General features: G+C 35.3%; 1 protein-coding gene across 5 annotated transcripts in view; it reads right to left on the bottom strand.

Moving 5' to 3' along the window:
* Positions 1-2,179: 2,179 nt before the first annotated feature.
* PGR (progesterone receptor) overlaps positions 2,180-22,518 on the bottom strand; it is a 41,571-nt gene continuing 21,232 nt past the window's right edge. For 2 of the 5 annotated variants that reach the window (XM_035328207.1, XM_035328200.1), the window contains exons 5-9: positions 15,929-16,231; positions 14,756-14,900; positions 11,771-11,901; positions 6,740-6,897; positions 2,180-4,449 (exon numbers count right to left, since the gene is read on the bottom strand). In XM_035328207.1, the coding sequence (XP_035184098.1) occupies positions 4,294-4,449; positions 6,740-6,897; positions 11,771-11,901; positions 14,756-14,900; positions 15,929-16,231 (893 nt within the window). In that variant the 3' untranslated portion in view covers positions 2,180-4,293. Of the gene's footprint in view, positions 4,450-6,739; positions 6,898-10,257; positions 10,334-11,770; positions 11,909-14,755; positions 14,901-15,928; positions 16,232-22,518 lie in introns of those variants that run through there. The other 3 variants (XM_035328215.1, XM_035328223.1, XM_035328233.1) reach the window with 3 other exon arrangements.

The raw sequence follows: 22,518 nt of genomic DNA, 5'->3' as shown, positions 1-22,518 counted from the left end.
TACAGGTATTGCTGTTTGTGCTACCGATAACCTGAAAAAAACTTGTGTATAGACAGGAACACAGTAAAGCAGCTGAACTTCCCCATAAATCTGAATTATTAGGAGATGCTCTGTCATAAAACCATGGAAAGTTTTCGGATGAGTTCTAACTTTAAAACGCCAGGAAGTTTAATTACTGTGATTTGTCCTATTGCCTGAAGGATTGACCCTTGCTCTTCAAGTCTATTTGGGGGAAGTAAAATCTCTTTCTTGTCATCTTGTAATCCCCCTAGACATATTTCTGTATGTCAGAAAAAGTCAAAAGAGTGCTAAGAGTACTAATGAAACTGGCCAGAAAATACCAACTGAATTCTCAGCTTCTCTTGTTTGGATACAACACAGGCCAACAGGACTGCAGTGCAGCTGCAGGAACAGCTCCGGTTCCAAAGCTTCACTTCACTCTGCACGCACACATCAAGGGCACTCCGGAGCCCCATGAAATCGATTGGAAGTTTCTCAGACTCTGTTTCCCTCTGTCACAGATGACGTGTTAACAAACCAACATTCCCCCTTCCCTAAATGCTGGTCAGAAATGTTGACCCAGCTGGGATCTTGCAAATAAGTCTTTGACCCTTTTGTATTTCTTTGACACCAGCAGGTACAATGGTCTTACACGTCAGTGTGAGAGCTTGCCAGTACTGGAGGTATCATGATCTCTGTCCTGCACATGGCACTGCTGCAGCGAGGCAGTTTGATACTTGAAACTGTCTTAAAAAAGCTACAAATACACTGAGAACATGATGCCGCTACCAAACTGTAGAAACCTACAGTTTCAACAACAGTAGAAACCAAAGCAGAGCACTTCATGCTTTTGGTTGTGTGCTTGATGAAAGTATCAGCAGAAGGATATGCTAAAGGCCTTACAACAAAAATACATAAATTGTACAGAATATGAGAGGCTTACCTTTAGCCATAGCTGCATTATTTAGTGTATGAACACTAACTTTTAGTGGCACCTAGACAGAAAAAAAAAAAAAAAAAAAAAAAAAAAAAAAGCAGAAGATGCCAAGCTCTCTAATTAGTGTAACAGATATAATATTTTTTAAATTTAATTGGGCACTTCTTAAATGCTAGAGAACAAAAAAGTTCATCTGTCAAAACCTCTTATTTCTGGTATGCAAAATGCAACATAAAAAGACCCAGCCTTGTTATGCCTTATTCAATGTATAGAGAAGCCATGCAAGTTGCTTTATGTACACCTACTTGTAAATCTCAGGTCAAAAAAAGAACCCTTTAAATTTAAATGAATATTAATGAAGTGAAATACCAACGACTAAGAAGCCACTTACTCTTCAAAAAAGTATGTACATAAAAGGAAAATTAATTTGTGGATAGCTCTCTGGGCATCAGTGCAGTGCTGAAAAGTTGCAGCAGATGAGATTTATACAGGAAAGGAGGTAATCTCATGTCTTGATTACTGTTAATGGCATCTGTGTAATCTGGAGCAAATGATAGCATCAAAATGGAGACCATAGGCTCTTTTATAAACTCTGCTCAAAGCCGAAAGATCATAAATTGAAATACTTTTGTCCAACTTCAAACAGTCTAGTAGTGAATACAGGATTTTCAAATGATATAGCAGTCAGGTTTAGTCAAACTTGTTCTGCCTAACGTAGTGCATTATTTAACAGAACCATGAAGTTCTGGGAGTTTTTTTCTGTGAGTTACAGATGTTCAAGAAATACAGTTTGAAAATGTTGTAACCTTTGCTATCTGTTCCCAAAAGGCAGCTATTCATCCTTTTTTGATTATGTCTTTGAGACAAATATAGAACATTTCAGTCTGATCTGCCATATTTGTGGGACACGGTGACATGGCAGACACTTGGAACACATTTAAGTAAAAGGCAGATATTGGTTCATCTAAACCATTTCTAAGGCAAGCATACTACCTGCTCCATTTTGTAATTACAGAATTAGAGTGTCAAGGAATCATTTTTACTGAAGGAAGTTTCTGTTATTAGTGTAATCTAAACAGCAACATAAGAAGTCTATTAATTTGATGGTAAATTATATGGCAATACTTAAATTCCCAAAGAATGCATGAAAATAGTGCTGGTACACAAAAGCTGAATGGTTGAAATGGACAACTTTTTAACTGATTGTAAGTACAAAGAAAAATAAAGAAAACAAAACTTCAGTATGTAGAAATAAAATTTTGTGTTATTTATTAAAACATAATTGCTTTAAGGATCACAGTTAAAAGTCAGACTGTATTGAATAAGAAAAAATAGCTTGTCTCTGGGCAGTTAGAAATTATGAACCTAGTAAACTAACACAAAAGTCTGATTAGACCATTTTACCTGGGGCCACTTCTTTGCCCTAGCTCCACTTTTTATTATTATTATTATTATTATTATTCCTATTTGTAATGTAGCTTTTTCCTGATGGACCTTTGCTTGCCTGACAAAAATCTGTCCATACATACCAAGTTACACACTATCAGTAGTATGCTACCCACACAATGGATGCATCCAGCATCTAGCAGGGGAAGAGCAGTAGATATGGCCAGCAAGTACTAAAGTAAGACTTGATTCTCCTACATTGCTAGAGAAGTTGGGTATTGTTTTTAGTGACTGGAAAAAAATTGCCATATTTTTGGCTGGAGCACCTCCCCTATGAAGACAGGCTGAGGGAGCTGGGGCTGTTCAGCCTGGAGAAGAGAAGGCTCCAGGGAGACATTATAGCAGCTTTCCGGTACCTAAAAAGGGCCTACAGGAAAGCTGGGAAGGGATTCTTCATCAAAAAGTGCAGTGATAATGGTTTTCAACTGAAAGAGGGTAGATTTAGATTAGACATTAGAAAGAAGTTCTTCACTCAGAGGGCGGTGAGGCCCTGGCACAGGTTGCCCAGAGAAGATGTGTATGCCCCATACCTGGAAGTGTTCAAGGCCAGAGAGGACAGCGCTTTGATCAACCTGATCTGGTGGGAGGTGTCCCTGCCCATGGCAGGGGGTTGGAATTATATGATCTTTAAGGTCCTTTCCAAACCAAACTATTCTGTGTTTCTGTGTCAATATATCAAGAATTTACTGCCTCAAATGCATGAGTTGTTTCATATCCCTATCAAAGAAAAAAACGCACATTATCATTTTTAGTCAAATATTTCTTTTCCATGATAAAACATGACATTCTTCTTGAATGTATAAAATGTATAAAGCTAATTTAGCCCAACAGCTCTTAACGTTACCCCAATTATAACAGCATGCCTTTAAAGTATAAAATATGTAGCTTCATTTAATGATATTAAAATGAGCCTGATGTGTATCAAAATGTTTGTAGTCATATTTTCCTTTTTTCTTTTTGCATTTAATCTCTCTATAATTTGCTGGTAATGCTTGTTTGAGTATTCAACACTGGAATTCAAAACATTCAGGTTATTAAGAGTTGTAGTGAGTGAAAACATTTCTATTTCAAGTTTCTGAAATACACAATTTTAAAGTTGACAAATTTAAGATTACAACTAAGTGATTTAGCTTTAATAAGTGCCAAACTTTTAAGGAAAAATAACACAAACCAAAGCTGAGTGGGTTTGCATACACATTATTTCTGGTGTAATATACACTGAAATTTTCCTATGCTTTCTGCTTTTTGAAGAACTGCACTGAATGATGCAGAAAACAGCATGCTGATCTCAGAATTTCAATACAGCAAGAGCACAAACAAGAATATGAATCCATACTCAATGGCTTGCACTTCAGTTACTCATGAATGTACTGCAGTTATGTCTACTTAATCTTGGACAGCCAGCTTTGAAAGGATATTTCTGTGAGGTGGATTAGTAAATAAAAAGTGAAATATCTGTGAGAAAATGCAGGTAATAAACATTTTAATTCCTTTAAAATCTTTAGGATTACGCACATGCCCACATGTACCCATGCACACAATGTATTGAAGTAAAAAGTTTACACCATGTCATATCAGAAATTTGAAAGTGTGTAATATGTAAGAAAATGTATAAGATAACTGTTGTTAGAAATCTGAAAACTCTATTCATTGTCATTCTTATGCATATCTAAAGAGCAATCTACCCAAGTTTACAAAACATTTCTTATGACAGTTGTGATTTGTGCAGTTACGGAATCAGGAACTCACAATATGTACATCAAGCTTAAATGGCTTGTGTATGGTACAAGTATAAAGCAGTAGGCAGGGTATGAAAAATACACTGAAGTCCTGACATTGCAAAATCTTGATCAAAATAAACAAACAAAAAATGACCCAGAAATCATCTCTATGATAAGAGAAAAGATGTTTCACTTTTTGTGAAAGAGAAGAGGTTTCACCATCCCTGCTAGAATCTTGGGTAGCTGGGCAGCAATCACCTCTGACATCATCTCAGGGAATTCAACACTCAGTGCACGGGACTGGAGAAATGTGTTCAGACAGAAGAGATGGAGCTGTTTCACTAGCTGGATGTAATAAAACACAAACATGATAAATAAGGCTAACAGTAATGTAGCCAGATAAACATGCTATCAATCACTTAGCTCATACATCTATCAACTGACATCATTATATTCCATCCTCTGTCAATCCTTGAATCAGTAATGAATATAATTTGTCATTCCCTATTAAAATATCATCCCAAGGTAAAAATCATAAATAGAGGTAAATGGCATGTCCTATAAAAAGAGTGACTCACTGGCATTAGAAGATCCTCACTCATGACATGCATGATCAATGTCAGGTACTAAAAAGCATTCAGTCTTTCATTTTATCCTCACTTTCAACATATGTTTAAATGCCTTGCTTACTATATGCTATGCAAACATTGCTCTGAAGACAGCATTTACGACTTCCTTGTGAGGTTTTCCATGGCTCTGACTATGGTCATACCTGTGTGCTGCTAACATTAGACTTAATAGGCCCCTGCCCCTTGAAAACAACTGCTAAATATATGTACTTTTTCACCCCTTCTATCTTCTCTGGGAAGTTCCCATTTTATAGCAGTTTTTCTTTAATACCTGTGACATTTATATTGTCAAATATCCTACTATTTCTGTTATCCTATGCTTTAACAACATGCAGCCTCTCCAGTGAGATGGTCTATCTTGTATCTCCCATCTCTTTGTCAGCCTAAGCTGGAAGAGGGACTTGCACTAAGATACTTTAAGGAGCAAACACTACCCCAACCAACTAAGTGGTGGATATTTTGCAGTAAGTCTCACTTACTTGCTTCCATCGAGGCTACTTTACTTTGTTTAAGCTTTTGAAATTAAGAGATTGATTCTATAGACTAGTACTCAAAGAGTTTTTCTCTAGATGCTGAAATTCAATATAGAGAATTCTTACTCAAGAGTATGGTAGACCTTTTATCCCAAACAAGACAGATATGTTTGTCAGATGCCAGATTCCTTGAGCACCTGGCTAGCACAAGTAGTATACTGTCCGGGAGTTGTTTTTGCACATAAAAGCTGGCTGACTAAACTCCAGGGAAGGGTTTAGCAAAGACAGTCCCAAATGACAACTGGAGTCTGAATACTGGTAAATCTTAAAGTTAGGCTTCATATCATCCCTTCAGAATATTCTGTTGCCTAACTTCACATGTAAGAATGGTTTTCCTAGTTGTCTAATTCACCTTGATCTGGCATCTGAGAAAATATAATAGTTTAACAGTGAATGTGATTTCTATGGATAGGAAAAGTTCATGGACATATTTGAGCAGTCCATTGAACGATTGTGGACTAACCAGTTAACCACATTGTTATCAATATTGTTACCTCTTCTATAAATGGATCTTCACTTTTTTTTTTTTTTTTTTTTTTTTTTTTATTAGAAGGAGGAATTAGTGACCATGAAAGCTTTTGAATGAAAAAATGAATAATAAAAAAAAAAGTAAAATAAAACACGGATTTGCTAAGTGAAGAAGAATATAAACAAGCAAAGACCTCGCCCTTCCCTAAACTGCTTATGAGTTCCTCAGAGCCAGCACTGAACTCAAAAGCACTTTCCCTGAAGTATTTTAGCACCATTCACACAGTCCTTACTCAGACTGTGTGACATACCTCTGTCACATACCTCTGTTTCTTGCCTCTCTTGCAGAGATACACAAACCATTAAAAAACAATATTCAAATGGGTAAAGGTTTATAGAGAGTGTCATTCCTCAGTTTTAGTGGATGTTGAGCCCATAAGATACATGCTGGATTCTCAAGGATGTGGAAAGGATTCAGATGCATCTTTTAAAACACGTATGTATCTCTATGATACCACTATCAGAGCTCTCCAAGATAAGTAAATTCCAGCATGTATAAAGATAATAAAATACAACAGAAAATAATACATGTAAAAGTAGTTGAATTAAGGTTGCAAAATCAGTCTTAGCTGTCTTTCACTAATTCTTATTAGTCCTACTTTGAAATCTGAATTGCCTATTCTTTGCATTTTGTAAATATTTTCATGAAAACTTACACACAAACAGACCCCTACCAACTATTGTAAGTGTACTAGTTACAGAAATAATGCAGCCAAGTGGTAGCATTCAAAGGCCTTTTGCTCAAACACTTGAATCTTGTATATAATACAACATACATACAACACATTGATTATTAAATATATAATTAACTATTCACCCATTAAAGGAAAACTAACAACATTTTCAGTTTGGAATTCTTAACTAGCTACTTTCCATAAAATTACTTTTAAGTAATTCTAGTTCCTTCTGACCTAAAAAGCAAAACAAATTAATAAGTAAACTTACATCATGCATGGAATCCATCAGTTTTGTAAGTTGATAGAAACGTTGGGAGTTGGCCACAACGCCTTTCTGGCGCAAACCAATTGCCTTCACCAGTTCTCTAATGTAACTTGTTCTCATCTCATCAAATTGGCTTTGACTTCTTAGACCTTCCAAAGGAACTAGAAAGAAAGCAACACTTGTGTTGCAATTTATTCTGAAGGCAATGAGAGAGATTTAAACTACAGGAACAGTTCATGGTGCATTTCACACTGTGCAGTGTAATTTGTTATTATATGCCAGATACTTCTTCCTGCTATTCAGCTACTCCAGAAACAGTAATACTATTAGTTAAAATGATGTATCAGCAACAATTACTCAATTGTGCCAACTTCTGGTGTCTAGAAGTAGCCTTAAACTTCAGCTCCATCTATGTGCTGAAAAGAAGATGGCTAAAAAACCACTCCTGCTCTTGACGAAATATATCATGGGCTGGCTCATCTCACACTGCTGATAGTCAGCCCTCCTTACAGCGTATTTATCTTAGATCTATCTAGAGTGCCTCAAAATGGAGTCAAGGAATGAACTAACAACTCTAAAGTAATGTAGACAGTAAAGCATCCAAGGCTCATATTTCCTTTTTGGGCCTCTTTCACTTAACCAAATAGATGTACACTCAGAGTCTTAAATGTGAGTATTTTTTAAGAGAAATTAGTAGGGAGGAGCAACTCTTCTCTTAATGGTCTGTTTTTAGGGTTAAAATGAAGACATGGAGAGAACACCAAGAAATTAACCTGTTAGTGTCTCCTAGTGGTAAGACCAATTATAATCATCGATTGTAAGCTTTGGCAGCACTGTAAAGAAACAGGCATAAGTTCTAGACACTATTTATTTGACATGGTAGAGTGTAGTTTTTAAGTCATAATTTTTGATGGCAACTATGAAATGAAAACTTGAAAAATGAAACTTGAAAAAATATTCCCACCTGGCAATAAAATCTAAATCCTTGCTTCACTAATCCTTGCTTCACTTGCTTCACATGTTAAAATATGTTCTGGCTTCAAATACTTGTTTTTTGAAAGAACTGTTCAATTCCTTCCCCTTTCATTTTTATTTTTCAAATAACTTTTCATACTGTAATGTTACATTTAACATTTCATATTCTGACAGCAAGTATATAGGGAAGGACATTTCAGAATACAGGCATCTCCATCTGAGCTGGTTACCACACCTCCCTGTATTTTCAGTGGGGAAAGTCACGTCAGTATAGGGCATAAGATACACTCACTGTTTTAGAATTAGCTTTAGAAAGACATGAATTTTGCTGTAGAGATGCTTATTTCTCTCCATGAACTCTAAAAGCATCTCATGGGCACTAGCTCACATAATTAAATAGATCACATGGTAGGCATCTAGTATACCTTCAGTCTGGTCATGGTATCAGGCCATGACTTGATTTCATTTGAATCTCTTAAAAATAAATAAACTGAAATTTGTTTTATGATGACATTGAACTATTCAACACTGTAACATCTAACTTTCAGGTGATTTGCTGAAAGAAAATAACTGTGCATGCTGACTCTCTATTACAAGGCACAGTGTTGTTAGATATCAAAGAGTGAAATTCTAAAAACAGAAGCCACCCAAAAAGGAGATGGTTGCACAGGGGTTGGACCTATGCCCATTCCCTGAAAGAGAATTAGGTAGCAAAGCCCACACTGATAGAAGCACAGTTCTCCCTTCAAAAGCCGTAAACTCTGTTCTGAAATCAATTGCCTAAGTCATCTCTGGTTACTCACAAGAAGTAAGGGGGAAAGACAGACATTTCAGACAAACAATAAAATTAAGAGTTGCCCTCACCTTGAGCTCAGGAAGAACTGACAAAGCAAAACTCAAATCTCTACTCTACTCTGATTTAGGCAGAGGCCTCCTGTTTTGTGGGAGAGTGCTCAAGAGAGGAAATGTTCCACTTTGCCACAGATGGCTTTTGTCAGCATCTCTTCAGACAACTGAATGTCTGGGGAAGGAGGGAGACACATATACTCAGAATAGCAAGTGTCTAAGCACTGAGTTGGGCTATGGAAATCACATTCTACCTCCAAACTAAGTCTGAATTTAAATAAAAATAGACAATAGAAATTGTGATTGCTTCCACAAAAGCTAAGCTCATAATAACATTATCTAAGAATAGGCCGCCTTTTAGGGATATCGTGTGTCATGTTAGATTTCTTTTGGCGGCTGATGACGATGAAATGCTGGACTAGGTATTGTAGGTCAAAATAGAAGGGAAATGTTCTGTTTTGTGGAGAATACAACACATTTAGAACTAATATTAAGTAGGGAGCAGTTATGTCATGGAAAAAGATCATCTTAATTTTTAAAGCCTGGATAGTTCTGGGGATGTCTAACAGCAGAATTACAAAAAGGCATTATGAAGGAATTTAGGAACCTTCTGGGCTAGATGGATGCTATCTTTGATTTAGGTCTCTAAAAAAACAACTAAACCTTACATTTGCCTTGTGAATTCTGTTAAAAGAACTCTTCCAACAATGCATGGCCCCAGAATTCTGTGAAAGCACAGTCACATACCCATCTAATCACAAAAAAATTCTGCTAAGATATTTATTTGAATGAAGAATTGCAGGGTCTTACATGCACAAATTCAGTTTAAGTACAGGTAGCTCAAATGCTCATTTCCCCTGAATATATGTCAAGAACACCAGTGTTTTATTCAGTGGCAATAATCAAGCCAAAATCTTATGCAACAAGGTAATTCCTCTAAATCAAAAAATCTGAAAAACATTGCAGTCAGAACTGATCTTGCTATAAGATTATTTCTCTCTTTTCTGGCATAGCTCCACTTTCATAATTCCTGTTCTTTCTGAACTGTTCAGAGTACTACTTCCTAGATGTGTGTGACATCTGCTAGATGGAGCCCCGTTTATAATTCTGGGGCATTGTAACAACACAGCATATAAAACGTGGAAATATGTAAAGCATATAGTAAATAAGGAATTGTAAAATGGAAACAATTACAGAAAATGAAAAACTCGGTCCACTTTTTGCAGTGATTACTTCTAATTTCAAGACAGCTTTAAAACTGTCACAAGTGCAGTGAAAGGAAAAAAAAAAAAAAAAAGAAAGTCTAAGCCACAGCAAACTCAAAGAAAAAAAGTAAAATTGAAAATAATGTTAAAACTTAAGTTGGGGTTTCCATTCAGAATTAGAAATGTATTGAGATTGACATTTAGTTATGTTTAATACAAATTACTGTTTCTTTAAAATGATATAAAAAGCAAAACTAGTTCATAAATAGAAGATAGAATGAGAGACTAGAAGGTCAGACTTAATTTACTGTTAGCATATGAAAGTTTGAAATGGCCATACTTTCACATTTGAAGAGGAATAAGGTGAATAGCATGACTGAAATAAAAACAGTCTTAAAAAAAAAAAAAAAAAAAAAAAAAAACTTAAAATAAAAAATCAGGTTATATGTTTTTTTTGAACACAGTTTTGTGGAGAGTATTGTATTTATACAGTACCAAACGTTTACTAAATGTCTCAGCAACAACGGTTAGGTGTGTTCCTTTTCCCAAAGATCTGACAAATTGTTTTTTCCTATAAGACAATAAGTGTAGGAGAGAACAAAAAGCAAAACTCATCAGCACAGGTAAAAATACTTTCATATTTTTTTAAATTAATTTCTTGCATATATATAAAGACATGACCTTAAAAATGAGGTTCTGAGGGGAATGGGGTTGATAAAGAATAGTAGATTGATGAATACTGTTAAAGTGATGCACTCATAATTGAGAGGGAGTTGACCACTGCAGTATTTTTTAAAATTTCATTTCAACTTTGTTGTATGGAAGTGGAGAGCTGGAATGTCACAAATGTACTTAAGTTTCACTGAAATTTAAGATTTCCCTCTAAAATTCACATAGACAAGAGAGTTCTATAAGTGATGGAAAGGTGGAAAATAATTAACAGAAATACATTCAAAACCTTGATGCAATTCCAAGAAAGCAACTGGAGTTATCAGAGACAAACTAATCACAGAGAGATTTTTGTCCACATTATTGCTTTAGCAGCGTGTATGCTGTTTTGTTATTATTTTAGTATTTTTTATATTCATATGAACTAACTCTAATGTTTGTGCTTTGCTGATGGCATGAACTTATGCAAATAACAGCCAAGTAAAGTTTAAGAGTGAACAAATTTTAGTTCCTTATCTTTTGCTGAGCCTTAGTTACTAGTTACTTAGTTACTAGTTACTTAGTTATTAATGCTTAGTTACTAATAGCAGCTGTACAATTTAAAAACCTTCTTGGGGACTGTTTAGGGCATCAGGAGATGCACTGATGTTTGTGTTTTAGAAAAGGCTTCAGAAGATAATTTCATCAACTACCACATTTTCCAATTAAAGTTTAATGTAATGCTGTATATGGTATTCTTAAGAAGATGTGTATGTTTGAAGTGATCAGACTTTGTTCTCAAGTAAACTAAAAAAATCTATTTGTTTATACCTGTAAAGCTATAAGTAAAAAATAAATAAATAACTAAATGGTAGCATTGTTTGCCGTGTCAACTTTTCTAATTCTTTTGAGTAAGCACACTTTAACTTCTTGGCCAGAATAAATCCCTCAGTAAACAAACCTGAAAAATAATTAAATATATATATATATTTATATTTCTAACAAATAGGGGTGTAGGGCTCATAGAGATAGTTTTATCTATGTAGAGTAATTTAAAGTGAACAGGTTTCTGGCAGAAAGTCACTTGCTTTGAAAATATATAATACAGTATACCAGTATTTGAAAAGGGATCTAATATTTCCCCAGTGCCTCTATGCAGTATAAAACCAATGATGAAACAGATTATTTGTTCCTTATAAACACCACAAGCATACTTTTAAGTCTTGGAATACTAACATTTACCTCCTAAAGAAGTTTTCCATTTGTTTAGCCAGATAGCTCTGCAACTGTCAAGTTAAACAATGTTATTCAAAACTAAGATTTTACTAGTGATATGTTACAAAGAAATAAAAGAACTTACTTGTATTGAGAAGTAACAGAGCTTTCATACATAGGAACTCTTCTTGGCTAACTTGAAGTCTGACAAATTCCTGTGGGAGTTGCCACATGGATAGGCACAGTGAATAGAATGATGATTCTTTCATCCTCTGTCTTACACCCAGAAAAGGAAAAACAAAACGAAAAACAAACAAACAAACAAACAAAAAACAAACATGAAAATAAAGAAAAGAAGCAGCTCAGCTACTATTTGTTTGTAGCGTCTTGTTAGAAGCTTAATTATCACATTATTAAAATTGAGAGAAATATAAACAATTTTCTATTTTTTTTTGTACCTTTACTAGTGACTGCAACAATAGCATTTTGAAATTTGTAAACTAAACTGAATTCATTGTATGCTCACCTGAAGACCCAAGAAAATGTGCTAATTTTACAAATCTGCATTGTGATCCAAATAAATTAAGTACAACAACAATTACATGATTAAATTTTGCCCCACTGTAAGAGACCAAAGAGAGTCTTATCACTTGTTACAATGGTTTACAATGGTTACAGTGTAAACCTAAGAAGTTCAGACAAGCACTCCAACCTGACTGGATATAGTACTTTCAACATCAGAAATAAAATATATTTTCCAAGAATAAAAGACTTCTCTCAAAGCATTGTGATTTTTGTTTGTTTGTTTGTTTGTTTGTGTTATTTAAAGTGTAATTGCTATCTTAAATGATTTTTTTCCAGCTTTAGTCCACATCTGAAATTTGGCATCAGGTCTCTAATGACATAAATATGAAATTTCAATCCGTTAGTTCTCACAGGATCGGTTATTTCCATATCCAGTTTAAATCTCCCTTTCTATTCCTATCTGTTATTCTTCTCTACTCATAAGCAGTATCTTAGATGAGTGACTGCAGATTTCGAGGTACACTAAATGCTGTTCATAGCCATATTTTCAGCCACTGCAAAATATAAGTAACAGTAAAGCCTTGCAGTGTTTTAATGTTAAGTCATGAAATCATTGTCAGCCTAGCACTCCTGGCCTTCTTGGTCTGAAATTGATGCTCCTGAGCAAGTTGTTCTCACAGAGAACAAGTCTGCATAAATTCACTAAATGACAGATTGGCTGTGAAACAATCTTTGTAATGTGGTTTCGTGGTCATTTTCAAATAACTTAAGTGTGTATTGTCACTGTAGAGGGAATTTTTGTTCTCTCTTCCCACTTCCAGGTGTGCACTCCTGCTCTCCTGGCATTACTGCCTTCCTGCCCATGTGGTAACTCAGATCAGTCATGAGCTCAATTGGCAAATTATTATTATTATTTTTTTTCTATGGCATTTCTGGAACATATAATTTCTTTATCTGTTTTACAGTGCAGCCAGATAGCATTTGAAACAGCTTAAGTGAAATTATGGGCATGCGTGATCAGGGCAAGGAGGCAGAGAGCATTGACATTTCTCGTGGTGTTCAGCAGTTACTTTTTCTTAAAGTGATCGTGGATGTGCTGCTTTAGATATCACTGTAGGCAAGGAAGTGGTTTACATTTTACTGACATAACAGCTAACTTTTTTTCCCAATAAACAGTGTCAGCTCTGATTTAGTGTACCAGTTCGTCTTCCTGTCCAGCTCTTTGTTTATAATTTTTCTAACATGACACTGATGGGATATTCTACAACCAGGAGAAGTGTATGTTGGCAGTTCACCTCTTTCTCTAGGTAAATGGTAATCAGCTGCAAACAAGAAGCTGTCTATGAGGAATTATAATCAAGGTTCATAAATCTCAACCCTCTTCTAGAAGAAAGAACTTAAAGTTTTCTTCATAAGGTGGCAGCAGTGGTACACACCCAGCGTAATGCCCCAGAACGTGCCGTTAGTTCCTAAAGCCATCTCATATTGGATTTCTGAGTATATGATACATATCAGAGTAGACTAGGACAGAATACAGTCCAAAGTTCACTCAGTCTCATCCCTTCAAAGTGTTTCAATTGTACAATACAATTAATATACATGGGAGATGAAAGAATTCATTACTGTATAATCTCACAGTGATATACAAACATCTGGAAGAGAAGAGATCAGGAACTATACTGCTTGCTCCACTGAACATTTTGTATAAATAATACCCCTGGCAAAAATCTAGATGTCTATCAATTTCAAATTTGGGTGCCTAAATCTTCTGAGAGTCCACCTCTTAATCTTTAAAGACATGACTTATGAGAAAATCCGTTTAACTTTTACTTCACTTCATATTAGATTTTAGGGCCTTAAATAAAAATAAGAAAAATATGTTAGGGAAAAATTACATAGGAAGACAACATTGATTAAGTTTTCCTGGAAAATTCCCATGTATAATAACCAAAGTATCTAAAATTAAAGCTTTGATGCAGAGGTGAAAAGCTGAAAAAGATTAAAATGAAGATTATATGAATTCATCAGCATAGTTAAGGAAAATCCAAACCAAAATCCCACTCCAAAATCAAAACAAAAGAACAGTCTTATATTTTATCTTTGATCACACTTTTTCTTGATAGATTATTACAATGTTATAACAAGAAATGTACTTCTGAAATTCAGTTTCATCTGAAAGTGTCAACACTACCCTAGGCTATATATAAACTTTTTGCAAAAAACAGCCAAACAGCAATGACCAAAGGAAATCCCATATAGTTCCATTTATTGAACATGAACTCTTGTCTTATTCAGATCAATTCATGTAAATCTTCTGACAGTATCAGAAGAGAGAGAGAGAGAGAGAAAAAGAAAAAATTCTGTTAGATAATTACAATATTATTTGAACTCATTTTTTTTGGCCACATCAATAAAATATTTGGGATCCCCAAACAATCCTTCCCAAAGTTACTGAACTTTGATGGGGTCAGAGGACTTGCCTCTGCTGTTAATTTTGAAACAGAACAAATAATGAATGAAATCTTGGCCTCAATGAACTCACATTCTCATTAACACAAAGAAATCAAAACGTCATTTGTATTGTGCAACAGCAGAGTCTACTTACTCATTTAGAATCAAATCTGGTGCAAAATATAACATCTGACCACTGACATGTTTGTATGATCTCCATCCCATTGCAAAAACCATTAGACTCATCCAGGAATACTGGATGAGAGTTATCTGGTCATCAATATGTAAATTCCGAAATCCTGGAAATTAAATTAAAAGATAAAACCCTTTATACTTTTCATTTAGACAACAGCTGAGTAGATATTATGAAGATTAAAGCTTTAGGCATAAACTATAAAATTAGGAACAGTTAGAAAGATGAGTGCTTTTGAGGACATAGCTATCAGAAATTTGTGAGATTTGTATAATCACTGGCTATTTTGATAATTAACTTCTTGTGTTTTTATTTAGTTCCAATATTTTGAAATAATCAAAGCAAAATTAATTTTAGAAGTCAGAGATGCCTATTTTAGGCATCTCTATTATTTTTATCATCTCTATCATCTTTATTTTTTTCCTTTTTCTTTGGTAAAATAATTTACATGATCACTATAATAAACTCTTATTTAATATAGCTTAGACTTAAGAATTCTTAACAAGAGATACAGTTGTAATACAATAAACATCCACCTATTAATATATTTCTTGCATTTAAATCCAGAGAAGAATCTTCAGCTGTGGATTTGACAACAATAACTTGTGCTCTTTGGTAACTTTAAGGAGTCAGAAAATCAAATGGTAAAAAAATAAAAAAATAATAAAAAAGTTGTTTTCTTCTCACTTAATGAGATGAATCAATTCAACTAAAAGGTCTGACAAGCTCAAGCTGCAATGGGGAGGAGCAGTGGTATCACACTTTTCTGCAGCAGTGAGGGGTCAGTTAAGCTCACATGAAACTATATTTCCAGGCTTTTGGCTTAATATATTGTTTTATATATTCCAGGACCAGGCCCCTGTTGTAATCTTTGTTTCTTCATAAAGTGAGGTTTAGTTTTTTTTTTTTTGTGTGTGTGTGTGTATGTGTGTGAAGTAAGTCTTAATATGCTTTCCTTCCTATTAAAATGCATTTGATTAATGTGTGTATTATCTGATGAAGTGGAAACAATTCTTTAACAATTTCTGAAGAATTACATACCATGCAGACAATAAAAAAGCAATGTTCTCTTTTGACTGCTCGTCCCATGACACATTTGCTTAACTAGAATTCACTACATATAAGTGTTATTACCTGGTAGCAATTTTGACCACTTGACTACACAAAGAAGTTGCCTTTCACAAAGATGATTGAGACTGGTCAGCAAGGAACTTGGTGTTTCAGGTTTTGTATTGTCATAACCAGCATAGACAACTTCTGGCTCAATGCCTCGTAAAACACTTATCATTGGGGGAACAAACTGTATTTCTTGATTTGGAGAAAAGGACAGCCTTTGGGTGAGAGATTGGCTTTCGTCTTGAAGGGTTGCTGGCTGCTGGAGAGCGACATCTAATGTTCTCACAACCTTAACTTTGTTAAACTTTTTAAATTTTCGACCTGAAAAAATAAAATTGTTAATCTGTTAAAAAGAATTAACCAGAAACATCACTATTTTCCAGTAGTGCTAGATTACACTTTCCATCTACACTAGGAAACTAAAATTGTTTTTTTGAATAAGTTTCCTATTTGTTGAGTATTTATATAATTAAGAAATAATCATGGAAAATTCTTAAGAATTTATTCCTCCATATCCAACTCCCTGTTCTGTGAGATGAATGTCACCCACCCATTAAAATTATTGCATGAATTCTAGGTTACAGTAACCTCAGAAAGTTTTTTTCTGGTTCAGTTCCCACTGTTCCATCACAAGCTGACAGCTGAGCCAGCTGGCTCTACAATTCAGTTTCTATTCAGTGTTAATTAAGGATACTGTTTAGTTTTTCTCCCTAATATTCAAGAAGCAAAATGCAAGTAAGTAATTATTAGATATTGAAATTCATTTCCTTCAGTTCCATAAAAGCATTTCAGTGTCATGGCTAAATTCTATCTTGCTAATCTTTAATGTTATAACTTCCTCATCTTAACAAGAATGAAAATAGAATTTGAAGGGTGACTGAAAATCAACTGTAAAAACATGTTAACACTTAGAAAACCCTTCACTTTCTAGAGTGCAATTCTTATTTCAATACTGCAGTGGTTTGAATAACACTAACAACAACAACAACAAAAAGGCAAAACAAAACAAAACAAAAAACACCACCTTGAACTGCTTTCCCAAAATAAACTCAAAGACTACATCTGGTATGTCTATGTTAAGATACATAGCTCTAGGTAGCAACTCTTCAAATTTATTCCATGGCAACATGCTGGCGGTGCACCATATGGACACAAGATCAAACCTTCACAGGCTCAAAGGCAACAGTGCTCAGAAAGATACTACATGTTTCAAGGAAAAGTCACATCCATGGAGTAATCCCTGCATGGAATACATTCCCTTTAAATACACCCTCAAAAGTCTGTTGTTAGATCATTAAATTCCTCAGTCTGGCCAAATGTGTTTTCCTCAGTTAAAAATGCATGTCATAACAAATACAAAATGCAATAAAGTTGCTGATACTTATGATCTGACTTAGTTGACAGTGGAACAATTAAAGAGATGCAGGATGACAGCAAGCAAATGGTAAGTTATTCTCCCAAGAAAAATAAGAAGCTTACATGTTTCAACTTCAAAGAAAACAGTAAGGAAGGAGAATGTTCCGTTCCAAGAAAACTGAGAAATCACCTTGATATTTTTACTTGTTGAGGTTGCATTCTCTAACAACAGTAGAAAAAGAGATGCACCAAAGCCACTGGCTGAAAATAAAATTCTTGACTATCAAATTGCTGGACCACTGAGAAACTGCCTTTTAAAATGGCAAAATGCAAAAAAACACTCTAAAATTTACTTTTGGAGGTGAAAGGTAGTAGAAGTGTAAAAGTGTGTTTAGTTGAATTAAAATTCCATTTATAATATGCATATCAAATTATCTTCTAAAAATAGTACTTTTATTTATAAGTGAAAGATTATAAAGGGGAAATAGCACATCCTAAAGAAATGAAACAGAGAGATATGAACCCATGCAACCCATGCACAAAAGAAGCTCTAGGACAGTGGAGTAAGGAAGCACACCTCAGCTTCAGCACGTGATCTGAATCCTTTCTCAACTGGTCACAGAAGGAATGTAGAAACACTAGCATAGTCAGACTTATCAATTACTTCCCTCCTTGGAAGGTTTCTGTCTCCTAAACCACATACTAAAATAGAAGGCTTCAATAAAAGTAGCCTTACTTAGGAACATGTCTATTCCATTTTCTTCAGATGCTCCCATATCATACAAGATAAATTTTATGAAAATCTAGTGTCTCCATTTTGGAGTATCAAAGATGAACAATTAAAGAATTATACTGACCTTATCAAAACAATAATTAGTGCATTAATAGTATAACATCAAGCTAGATTAATACATCAAACATGGGAAGATTCCTTTTGTTATTTCTAAATATTGTACACAGACCAAAGTCCATGACTTTAATTAACTACTCTTGATGCCTGCTGGTATAGCTGAAGACAGAATGAATCCTCTTGTTTTTGAACCAGATAGGATTAAGTAGATGAATGCAACCCAAAAAGTTAAAATCTGCTTTAAAACAAAAAAATGTGTTTAGTGTTTTCCTATCACAAATATGCATACTTAATCATTTCAAAAAATAAAATAAAAAGTAGTATACAAAAGGACAAAACTTCAATTTAAATTAAAAGAGTATTTAAAACCCAAAGAGAGTATACTAAACAAAATTTCTAGAAACATATTATTAATAGCATAAATAAGAAGGATAAGCTCTTCAGGAACAGTCATTATCCAATGAAGTCAAAGATCATAGTCCCACTGACTTGACTGTGAGTTTAATTAGCTTTGTATCAAGTGCCCCAACAATCTTATGTTCATTTTATCACTTGAAGTAAGGATATAAATATTCCTGATCAGTGACTCCTTCCTAAAGAACTAAACACCAGCTTATACCTTATACCTTATATATCTGAAGCAAACCAAATAAGACCAGACCAACCAACCCACCAGACAAAAAAAAAAAAAAAAAAAAAAAGAAAAGGCTGTATGATAATATCTCAAGAGACTTGGGACCAATTTCTACCATAACAAAGCTATATATAGACCTAAATATGCTGGGAATTTCCCACAAAGTATTGTTTAGGCATGAAGGAAAACAGAGAAGGAACAATGCATTTGATAGTTCATAAATAATGATTTCAGGTATTTTCTGAAATAATGGTTTCAGATACTTTTACAGTTCAGAGAACAAAGAAAGAAAGAAACCAAATAGAGTACTTATCACATGGAAATGTTAGTAGTTAATAAGTACCCATGTTTCCAAGTGACTGAATGTATCAGAATTAATGTTGCACTGACTTGAAGAATTACTTATGTGTTTATTTCTAATTATGTTGCTTGACAGCTACCAGTAAAGCAACCTCACTTGTTACCTATCTACTGGAGAGGTGACTACTGATAACTCACAGTAATCTTTCTGTCTACCACAAGGAGACCATGTCAAATTAATGCAAACTCATAAGGACATAGGGAAAGCAATAAATGTTTGACTAGAGCCTAGTTTTTCAACTGCAGCTTACAAAAACATTCATATAATTTCCTGTTTTAAGATAAACAAATGCCTCTAATAAGTCTTATAATGTAAAAAGAATACTAATCCACTCTGGGACCTATTCATCTTAGTATAAAACCAATCTGCACATTTAGACAGAATACGTTTTCTTTGTAGCATTTTTATTAATTTGTTTTAAGTAGGATAGCCAGCCAATGAAGCAGCTTCCTGCTACTCACAGTTCCCTTACCCTTGATTTACTACAAATAGAAAGTGATACTGTATTTGTATACCATGTGTACCTACAAGACATAAATAACAAAATTAAAATCTATTTTATCTCATTAACAAATATATTATGATTTTCTCTATAATACATAATTCTGTATTTTACTATTCTTTTAACTAGGTATACAGAATCAAACAGTAAATCAGACATGATTGATAGTGGAAATTTTATTTTAAAATGGCTCAATTTCTAGTAAAAGGCTAACATCTCACTATCTTTTCCCATACCCTCTAATCAGGTGGAAAACGTCAACAATTTATTATTCTTGACAGAACACTACGGCTCCGACTTTAAGGTCACTGTGCTCTTACGTTTTGTGTAGGAGAACAAGCTGTGTACACCTTAGGAGGGTGTATACAAAATAGAGGAACAAAGCAGAAAAGAAGTAATACATCTTGATTTTAATAAGCTTTTTGACACTACCTCATAAAATATTACCTGGAAAATTAATTAAGATTTGTCTGCATCTAATCATTGCAATGTGGACTGAAAGCTGACTGAAACAATGAATAATGTGATGATTTAGCAGTACAGCAGAACAAGGAATCAGTGATAGTCAGCATGGGAAAATCACAGATCCACTGATAGGAAATAAAAAGCTGGGTGTGTTTATTCAAGGACCTGACACAATTTTCTACTATCCTATTAGGTAGAAGATTAGAAAGTGGATTGATTACCTTGTTCATTTATGAAATATAGAACTTAAAGACAATCAATATTCCCACAGAGAATCTCATAGTTAACGTTCTGTAAAATCTCAGTCTTTCTCACCTTGATTAAGCTATGTTGAAAGTCTTTGTTTTTTAACTGAAGGCTAGCATTAGGAAACTAACTAGGAGTAAAAGAGAAGTTCATCTATGAAAATTCCATCTGAAGGACAGAAAACACAAAATGCACAGAAATTTTAAAGACTGTAGCAGAGGAAAAGATTTGAAGTACTGATCAATTCTGAAAAATAGCTCAGGATATATCTAAGTATGCAATTTGTTCCATTAATTGGGATTTTGATATGGACATTTACCTTTTGAGGATAATTATCTAAGCACAATAGTACCCCATATATGAGTCATACTGTGTTGATCAGCACTGCAAGATGTCAAGATGTATGTAGGTAATATTTCTCATTTGATGCAATAAAGGAAGTGTAAAAAATGGCAGAATAGAAACAGTAAGTATGACAGGAAAAACAGAAAGAGCATTATGGTTAAATTTTTTGAAATTTAAATCCTCATTCATAAATAATGTAAGCTTAATCAAGTTTTCCTTTTTTTTTTTTTTTTTCCTAGATTTATCTTTTCTTTCCTTTTCACCTTAGTTTTTCCACTTCGATGTGTGTAGAAGAATTAGATTCCTAATCTCCCTAGAACTACTGATACTACTAAGAGCACATGAAATACTACACTCAACCTGATGCAACAGAGAAAATATGTTTCAGAAGCTACAGTCCTGCCTCCATCTGGTATCTCATTTATTCCATTGCATCACTGCTGTCTTCTGCCTGTTTGCTGCCACACCACTTCTTACCACAAGACGGAGCTGGTAGAAATATCGTGGCAGTCTCCTCAAAAATGGAAGATTGCTTTAGTTAGGTATGTTTAGGAAAGGACTAAAGACCAACACCAACCACCTAGTATTAAAATACAAAGAAGCAACACCTTCCTAATATTAGCTGGTGGAAAAAAAAAAAAAAAAAAAGTGATCCAAAGAGAAGGAGAAAGATTATACTCTCTTCATATATGATAGTAAAGAACTAAGACTCAGATCACCTTAATTTTCAGGTTTTGGTTTCAAGTATGAGGACATTATATATGCATATGAAGATACATGAATAAAGACATACTGTTTAATATTGCTAGCAAAAGTGTTCAACCCTTTTCCACTTCAGCTACCTACACTTTGAGCAAAATGCATATGTTTGATGCATCACAGGAGGTTCAGACTGGATATTAGGAAAAGGTTCTCTAATGAGAGGGTGGTCGAGCACTGGACCAGGTTCCACAGGGAAGTAGTCAAGGCACCAAGGCTGCCAGAGTTCAAGAAGTATTTTGACAATGCTCTCAGATACATGGTCTGATATTTGGGTGGTCTTGTGTGGAGCCAGGAATTAGGCTCGATGGTCCTTGTGGGTCCCTTCAAAACTGAGATATTCTATGATTCCTAATCCAGCTGTGAAACACAACTTTGCTCTGGGGAAGGGGAGGGGTGGTGGTGCTTCAGGGTGGCCTCTGTGAGAAGATCCCAGCAGATACCACATGTCAGATCAGAGCCAGCTCCAGATGGCTCCAAAAGGGACATGCTGCTGGCCAGAGCTGAGCCATGAGTGACACTGGTTGGGCCTCTGGGAGAGCAGATTGAAGGAAGAGAAAATCTGCTGTGCTACAGCAGCTGGGAGAGAGGGGTGAGAGCTGAGAGAGAAGCAGCCCTGCAGCCCCCAAGGGCAGTGCAGCAGGAGGGCAGGAGGTGCTCCAGGCACGCAGCACAAGTTCCCCTGCGGCCTGTGGAGAGGCCCCTGGTGGAGCAGGCTGTCCCCCTGCAGCCCATGGGTCCCCCATGGAGCAGATCTCCACACTGCAGCCCGTGGAGGAACCCCCGGGGGAGCAGGTGGATGTGGCCTGGAGGAGGCTACGGCCCATGGAGAGCCCCTGCAGGAGCAGGCCCTGGGCTGAAGCTGCAGCCCGTGTAGAGGAGCCCACGCAGGAGCAGGGGGTCTGGGGGGAGCTGCCGCCTGTGGGGGACTCGTGCTGGAGAGCAGTTCTAGAATCATATCATTGGATGACTTGGGTTAGAAGAGACCTTAAAGATCATTTACTTCCAACCCAGCTGCCAGGTATCCCTAGAAGGGATGCCACCCAACCTGGTCTTGAACATCTCCCAGGGATGGGGCATACACAGCTTC

The sequence above is a fragment of the Oxyura jamaicensis genome, chromosome 1 (assembly GCF_011077185.1).
Source record: "Oxyura jamaicensis isolate SHBP4307 breed ruddy duck chromosome 1, BPBGC_Ojam_1.0, whole genome shotgun sequence".
NCBI classification, from domain to species: domain Eukaryota; kingdom Metazoa; phylum Chordata; class Aves; order Anseriformes; family Anatidae; genus Oxyura; species Oxyura jamaicensis.
The sequence above is the reverse complement of the archived record's forward strand: the minus strand, read 5'-3'. Positions and strand labels throughout refer to the sequence as shown.